Source organism: Megalobrama amblycephala, linkage group LG5 (genome assembly GCF_018812025.1).
Source record: "Megalobrama amblycephala isolate DHTTF-2021 linkage group LG5, ASM1881202v1, whole genome shotgun sequence".
In the NCBI taxonomy this organism is placed as follows: domain Eukaryota; kingdom Metazoa; phylum Chordata; class Actinopteri; order Cypriniformes; family Xenocyprididae; genus Megalobrama; species Megalobrama amblycephala.
This window is the reverse complement of record NC_063048.1, coordinates 19,588,291-19,597,261: the sequence shown is the minus strand read 5'-3', so window position 1 is coordinate 19,597,261 and position 8,971 is coordinate 19,588,291. Positions and strand designations below refer to the sequence as shown.

Sequence of the window (8,971 nt, the reverse complement as noted above, 5' to 3'; positions counted from 1 at the left end):
TGCATTTTTCCATTGTGCAGTTTTCCAATGTAATTTTCTCTCTCAGGGAAATATGCTTAGCAGACTGATCATTTTATTGAATAACCCCTGAAAATTCACTTCAGGCATCGATCGCAATGCAATCGTATTGCATTTTACCATCTAAAATTTGAAAGTCTCCCTCACAAGGTTGAATGACTGACCTCTTTGTCTGTCCAAACAGTCTTGAAGACATTAACCCCATTGCAAAGATGTCACTGAACTGCCCTTGACTCAGTCTGATGGGATTTCTTTTCAAGCGAGTTGTTGGGGTTCCCGACACTGTAAAGCGTTTGCCATGCCCTTTAAAAACCTACACAGACAAAAGAGTGAGATAAAACAAGACACTGCCCCTGTACCTCCATTCCCTTTGCATGACAAACAAACTCCTTGTCGACCAACGCACTGAGACATGTAGTGCGGTGTCTGCTAAGTGGGTTGTCGGTAGTATTTTTTTTTTGTTCTGCTTTTGCCTGAAATCTAGTTGGCTGGTGTTACCTTGGTCTCCCCCAGCTTGTCCTATTCATGTGTGGAATCTTATTGTTGGTCTGGACATCATTCAAGCCTGTGTTCCAAAGTAACTGGAGGTTCCCACTTCATTAGAGCTGTGTTTTGGAGGGCTGGAGAGAGTGCAAGCACTACGTCTGGCTCTGACAGCTAGTCGAGGTGATCACAGAGAAGATTTGGTGGAAAAGGCCGAAGACGGAACTGAATTTCCGGGGAGAAGAAACCAGAAAGAATCTGCTTTAAGGATGACACCTGTTACTCTGGTTCTGACGTGGTCTTTGCTCTCAATATGGACAGTAACTTCTGTGCAGATTGATGAAGGTAAGTCTAATTCAACACATGCATACAGAAATATTCAAATGCATAATTTTATTATTACATAGATATAAATAGGTTTGGGTTTGGGGATATATATGTATGTGTGTGTGTATATATATATATATATATATATATATATATATATATATATATATATATATATATATATATATATATTTGGATAATATTTGGATATTTAAACAAAATATTATGGATATTAAACATTCTTTCCTTCTATTTTATTATTTTATTCTAGAACTCAATGAGACAGTCATTTGCACCAATGATCAGATGCAAGTTATCATTCCTAGTGTGTTTTTTCTCAAGAAGGAGCCGCCTGTTTATGTACGTTCATGCCATTTATATCACAAATAATTCAATCGATTGCAATAAAACATGCTTGAACTTGAATTAAACTGTTTCCACTGTTATGTCTACTCAGGTTTGGGATTTACAGCTGAATGATCCTGACTGTCGAGGTGTTGAGGTTGGGAACGACTATGTCTTCAGCATCAAGACAAACCTCACAGACTGTGGCACTATTATGGTAATCCTCATTAGTGTCACCAAGGCATTGTGTATAATCATAAAACCACTTCAGACGATTTCAGTGACTGGGGAATGTCCTTAGCCAATTACAAATTGATGTCACAACATTAAAGACTCTTAAAAAGGTTGTAAACACTTGTTGTATTAAGACAAACTACAAATCGGGTGTCTGTTTGGCTGTTAAACCTAAAAATGCAAACAGTAAATTTCCCTATTTTACAATCTCTTCATAGGCTGAAAGGTGACCATGTGATTTATTCATAGAATAAACCTTCAAAAAAAAAAAATTCTAATAATAAAATGTTATACATCTCAACCATGTTCATAATTATGTGCATTGTAATAAGTGACAACCGTAATGGTTTGATTTCCTTTTTAGGAATAATTTTATTTATTTAATTATTTTTCACTATGCAAATGCAGAGTGTTGTTCGTTTCCCTCCAAATTGGCTGGCTAGTCCTTTCAGAGCTCAGAGGGGAGGGCAAACAGCCATGCGGCTCTAAATTATCCTGATTTATATGGAAATGATTACTGTGTTTTCAGCCGTGGTGAATAAGCCGGCCATAATTCAGTGTCGTACTTTATAGTCGTCCTTTTATTCTGCCTTACAGCCAGCCTCAAACAGCGCTACCACAACCCAGAGGACAAGCTTCACTCGGGCACGGCATAAATCTGTACTTGAGACCACGAGTATCATTGAGAGCCTCTCTCAGGATTCACCAGACTATTTCTTGTAAAGCCAGTAAAAGGTTAACGTGGCTTTGAGAGGGGACAAATTCCCCCTTTTCCCCCTTTAGTAGTTTTACAAGCTTTGTTTAAACTTGCTGGTTAATGTAGGGCGTTGTTGGATTAGAAAAATTAAATCCTTGGTTTATTAAATCAGCAGCTTTTGAGAATTGGATCTAGAGTGGCAGTTTTCTGCTCCCAGTGCATCTTTTTATTTAAACTAAAAAATGTGAAGAAAATAACACAAACATTTGCTGATAGATAGTATCAAGAAGATGATTGTTTACTGAATCAGGAGGCGCGTTTGTAATAGTCAGGGAAATAAAAGGGCATTATAGTTTGTTTTACCGGACTTGGTAGGGGGCAGTTTCAATAGCACGTTGTTTTCTCTTGTTGCCCTTTAACTTATCACATTTTATTGGCCTGTGAATGTCACTCAGACGTTATTAATCTCAAGAGTTGTTTTGCAATTTGAAGTTAGACAAGACAAAATGTATCACAAGAATTTCAACATAAACTACAAAAGGAACGTGTCAAGATAAATTTTGAATGTTAGTGTAGTCTGTAAGGTACAGTCGTATGAAGAATAGTTTGATGTCTGATGGTTATTTAACCCATATGTAATATGAATACTTGGACAGTTTAAAGAAAATTTGAAGTTTGAGACTTATTTAAACTCTGAAAAGTTAATATATGCCTTGTTATGGATGGATGGATGGATGGATGGATAGATTTTCCAATTGATTGATTTTCAGATACATTGATTGATTGATTGATTTTCAGATAGATAGATTGATAGATTGATTTTCTGATAGATAGATTTTCTGATAGATTGATTTTCCGATAGATAGATTTTCAGATAGATAGATAGATAGATTTTCAGATAGATGATAGATAGATTTTCAGATAGATAGATTTTCAGATAGATGATAGATAGATTTTCAGATAGATAGATAGATAGATAGATAGATAGATAGATAGATTTTCTGATAGATTGATTTTCCGATAGGTAGATGATAGATTGATTTTCAGATAGACTGATTTTCAGATATATTGATTGATTGATTTTGCGATAGATTGATTCTCCAATAGATTGATTTTCCGATAGACAGATAGATGATAGATTGATTTTCTGATAGATTGATTGATTTTCTGATAGATAGATTTTCTGATAGATAGATGGATTTTCTGATAGATAGATTTTCTGATAGATAGATGGATGGATGGATGGATGGATGGATGGATGGATGGATGGATAGATAGATTTTCCGATAGATTTTCTGATAGATTTCCGACAGATAGATGATAGATTGATTTTCAGATAGATTGATTGATTTTCTGATAGATAGATTTTCTGATAGATGGATGGATGGATGGATGGATTGATGGATGGATGGATTTTCCGATAGATTTTCTGATAGATTTCCGATAGATAGATGATAGATTGATTTTCCGATAGATAGATAGATAGATAGATAGATAGATAGATAGATAGATAGATAGATAGATAGATAGATTTTCAGATAGATGATAGATAGATTTTCAGATAGATGATAGATAGATTTTCAGATAGATAGATAGATAGATAGATAGATAGATAGATTTTCTGATAGATTGATTTTCCGATAGGTAGATGATAGATTGATTTTCAGATAGACTGATTTTCAGATATATTGATTGATTGATTTTGTGATAGATTGATTCTCCAATAGACTGATTTTCAGATAGATTGATTGATTTTCTGATAGATAGATTTTCTGATAGATAGATGGATGGATGGATGGATGGATGGATGGATGGATGGATGGATTAATTGATTTTCCGATAGATTTTCTGATAGATTTCCGATAGATAGATGATAGATTGATTTTCCGATAGATTGATTTTCAGATAGATAGATGATAGATAGATTTTCAGATAGATGATAGATAGATTTTCAGATAGATAGATTTTCAGATAGATGATAGATTTTTAGATAGATAGATAGATTTTCTGATAGATTGATTTTCCGATAGGTAGATGATAGATTGATTTTCAGATAGACTGATTTTCAGATATATTGATTGATTGATTTTGCGATATATTGATTCTCCAATAGATTGATTTTCCGATAGACAGATAGATGATAGATTGATTTTCAGATAGACTGATTTTCAGATAGATTGATTGATTTTCTGATAGATAGATTTTCTGATAGATAGATAGATAGATAGATAGATAGATAGATAGATAGATAGATAGATAGATAGATAGATGGATGGATGGATGGATGGATGGATGGATGGATAGATTGATTGATTTTCCGATAGATTTTCTGATAGATTTCCGATAGATGATAGATTGATTTTCAGATAGATTGATTGATTGATTGATTTTCTGATAGATAGATTTTCATATAGATAGATTGATTTTTCCGATAGATTGATTTTCCGATAGATAGATTGATTGATTGATTGATTGATTGATTTTCTGATAGATAGATTTTCATATAGATAGATTGATTTTTCCGATAGATTGATTTCCCGATAGATAGATTGATTGATTGATTGATTTTCTGATAGATAGATTTTCATATAGATAGATTGATTTTTCCGATAGATTGATTTTCCGATAGATAGATTGATTGATTGATTGATTTTCTGATAGATAGATTTTCATATAGATAGATTGATTTTTCCGATAGATTGATTTTCCGATAGATAGATTGATTGATTGATTGATTTTCTGATAGATTTATTTTTCCGATAGATTGATTTTCTGATAGATAGATAGATAGATGATAGCTTGATTTTCAGATAGATTGATTGATTGATTGATTTTCAGATAGATTTACTCAATCATTAAAGTATTTTTTTATTTCTGTTTTAATTCTCCCAGGTATCAGATGATACTCACATCATGTTCACCAACACGATCCGTAACAATGAAACAGATGTCATCACCAGAAGCTACATCAACATCACATTTGGGTGCCGATACCCCATAAACTACATGGTCCAGCAGCAAAACGGGGAAAATTTGATCAGAGTGGATGTCCGGTGAGCTTCTTCTAGTCATGACATCACCAGTTAATTAAGTCTGCAACATTTGTTTCAAAGCTCAGTATGTCTGGGACTCCAGCACTCTATATGTAGTAGTGGCTGTAATTATCGCTGTTTTTCCAAGCTTAAAAAAGGCTGAGCCCCTCGCTAATTGTTTTTGTATGTAAACACAATAAAGGAAGCTAATGGGAACAAAAGACTGCCCTGGGGTCTAGCTCAAGTGTTTCCTTCAATATTCATTAAGCGAACCTTTCAGCCTGTTCAATGAGCCTTTTAACATTCTCTGCCCCACAGGACAATCACTCTAAACACGGAGGATGGAAATTTCTCGGTTTCTATGCTGCTCTATAAAGATGAAAAGTTTCAGGATAAATGGACCACTGTTCCTTCTCTCACACTTGAGGAAAACATCTACGTCAAGGTTTACATGGTGTGTGTTGAGCAGAATAGGTGACATTACAAACTACAAGCTACTAAGGGCTCTCATGAAAGCTGCGGTGCATTTTCTTTATGCTGCAGCGGAGAACTATATTTAGCTTTTTGTTTTCAGATGAACAAAGCTTTGTTTCATTAGTCATGTTGTTTGTGTTAAAACATCCATCCATCCATCATTACTACTTTGAATCACAAATTAAACATGCCAAACAAAATTCCCTTAATTATTTTCTAATGGAGTTCACATCTTTAAATGTGCTAATGAAGCTTTTCTGGACTTTTATCTTGCAGATTCCAGCGACTCTTTTTCTGAGAGTGGAGAGATGTTGGGCCACACCAACCAACGACCCTTACAGCAATATTCAGCACACCTTTATTAAGGACAGGTCTGTGACATAATCGACATTTTTTAATGCAGCCATTAATTTTTAATATGTTTGACATGAGCTTTTGTGATTCAGGCATTACATTTTAGTGATTTAAAAACATTTTGTTCATTAACTCCCTTCTATTGTCCTCTGTAAAATGCCCTCCTTCACAGCTTCATTACTCCTTTGCTCGTGTTTTAAGTGCTTCATTCGGTCATAATTATCACCAGTGGTGTAAAAGGATGTTGTTGAGACATGCTGTTCAAACCGTTGCTAAAGGAGCGGGTGACTAAACAAAGTATGTCATGTGACAACAGTCTGCGCCCGGCCGTATGCATTTCAGTTTAACAGCTGTGCTTATCCTTGACTACCCAGAGAGATTCTGCACCAGGGAAAATCTATGAAGCATGTAATTTATGGGAACAATAGAGAAAACATGTCCAATTTAAATATCATTTCTTGAGTACAGATATCATATTGACAACATTTCTCTTCACATCAGCTGTCCAGTGTTATGGAATGACCAGACTTTAGCTGTGATGAAGAACGGTCAAGGACCAGAAGCTCTGTTCAGGATACAAATGTTCAAGTTTGTTGGCAGCTCCTACACAGTTTTCCTGCACTGCAATGTCCAGATCTGTCATAACACAGGAGGAGTGTGCCAGCCTGTAAGACCTCACTGACACCTATTTACCATTCACATGTTTTGGGGTCCCTAATGTTTTTGAAAGAAGTCTCTTCTGCTCATCAAGGCAGCATTAATTTAATTTAAAAATACAGTAAAAACAGTAATATTTTGAAATATTATTACAATTTAAAATCACTGTTTTCTATTGCAATATTGTTTTTTTAAATGTAATTTATTCCTGTGATGCAAAGTTGAATTTTCAGCATCATTGCTTCAGTGTCACATGATCCTTCAGAAATCCTTCTAATTTGCTGCACAAGAAACTTTTCTTATTATTATCATCAATTTTGTAAACAGTTGTTATGCTTAATATTTTTGTGGAAACTAAGACATTTTTTTTCAGGATTCTGTGATGAATAGAAAGTTAAACAAAAAAAAGTTTATCTAAAATTCACATTTTTTTGTAACAATGTAAAGAACTGTACTGTCACTTTTGATTAATTTAATGCATCCTTGTAAAATAGATTTATTAATCTTACTGACCTGAACAGTAAAGAACCTAATGCTTATCCAAAGTTATTCTGTGGCATTATGGTTATGAATCTGTCAAGGTAAATAAAATACACAAAAACACTTTTAAAGTACTATACCATAAAAGAAGTCCATATGACTTGTGTACATATCCCAAATCTTCTAAATTCTGATATCCTGAACTTTGGATCCTTTTTAGGCCTTGCCAATTTGAATCGCCAACCTAAAAATCTCCTTTTATATTCCATAGGGGGAAAAAAACATGCAAATGCAACATGAGGGTGAAAAAATAATGGCAGTTTTCTTGTTTTGGTGAACTTTGCCTTTAGAAATGTAGAAGTTGAGAAACATTGTTTGCATCTTAGTAACTTTAAACCCTTGGACCACAGAACTGCCATGCTGAAAATGTATCAATACGGACACGCAGGGATGTTGCATCTCACACAGTCTCATATGGACCAATCAGAAGGCTCAAAGCTAACTTGGAGAACACTAGTCTGAGTAAGTCTTATAAACACTCACCATACTTATCAATGTGCTCAGACCTATATTTAATGTCTATTTGAACATCTCCTCTTTCAGGTTCAGATATGCCCTCTGTCGAAACTTTTGTGTTGGGTGGTCTGCTGTTCATCCTGATTGTCATCACAGGAGTTTTTGGGAAACTCTGGCTGCAGAGCAGAAACTCGTATCCGACCCAAGAGGCCCAACTCACCCTCTCCAACATCCACCATATCTCAGAGGTGGCCAGCTAACCTGGGATCTCATGTACACACAGTGTTGAATGAAATATGTTCAATTTGGAAGTGTTGTCTGCTAACCTGTAGTGCATTTTATAGTAGTTGTTATTTTTGTCTTTTATTGTGAAATAAATAAAATGCTTTTTGAATTTCTAACAGCTTACTTTCTACAAATATATTTTGTGGTTTTGAAACATCAGTGGAACTCATAGGTAATATGATTGTCTGCTGAGACACCTGTGTGAACTTGATGAGAACTGACTTCATACATCTAAACATCACCAGCTGATTCAAAGATGTTGAGCAAAAATGTTGAAGAAAAGTCAGTTAAGAGAAAATCTCTAGATCTTTAGCTTTGTCCAGCATCGCATACTCTCTTGAGTAGGTGCTTATAAGTAATTACTTCACGGCCTCTAAAAAAAAAGTATGTTCTATACTGTATATCATATGAGTGTGTGTAGTATGAATGTAATCCAAATCCAGACATACTACATTCGCCATGCTATCGTTATCATGTGACCTTCCAGCGTCAGTTCCATCGCTTCGCTGCCATTCCTGCGGCCTCATGGGATAGTAAAGTGTCCATCGTACACACTTCAGAATCTCGCCGGAAGTAGCAGGTCATCCGGGAACTTTTTGCCTACATCTTTTATGAGTAGCCTACTGTGAATTCGGACATACTTCTTTTTGTCACATACTGTTTTTTTGGCTAGTATATAGTAGGGAAGTATGCGATTTTGGATGCAGTTAGTTTGATATTTAGTTATCTAATGCAATGATATTTGTGCAATTTTAAGTGTGACAAGTACTGAGGGTCACTGTACAACATGAAGTATTATTTTGACTATAGTTCTTAGAAACCAAAAGTTTGTTGATATTTGTATAATAATGCTTGTTTAATATTTTATACATTAATATTGGTAATAAATTAGTTTATTAGGTAGATCAATCTAATGGTTTTAACAAAGCAATCTATTGTATTTGTAATGCAATCTGTTGTATGGCCATTGTTGCATAAATGAATGACTAGGACAGGTCTTAAAATCTCTCCCCAACGCTCGATAAATGAAAAGAAATAGGTGTTAATTTCCAAATATACTGAAACATGT

General features: G+C 34.7%; 1 protein-coding gene across 1 annotated transcript; it reads left to right on the top strand.

Moving 5' to 3' along the window:
• Positions 1–122: 122 nt before the first annotated feature.
• si:dkeyp-110a12.4 (pancreatic secretory granule membrane major glycoprotein GP2) lies at positions 123–8,015 on the top strand. The gene is made up of 9 exons (XM_048191056.1): positions 123–846; positions 1,100–1,188; positions 1,286–1,390; positions 4,997–5,157; positions 5,455–5,590; positions 5,887–5,981; positions 6,466–6,631; positions 7,512–7,623; positions 7,705–8,015. The coding sequence occupies exons 1-9, from the start codon at positions 771–773 to the stop codon at positions 7,875–7,877; spliced, it is 1,113 nt and encodes a 370-aa protein (XP_048047013.1). The 5' UTR covers positions 123–770; the 3' UTR covers positions 7,878–8,015.
• The last annotated feature ends 956 nt before the right edge of the window (positions 8,016–8,971 follow it).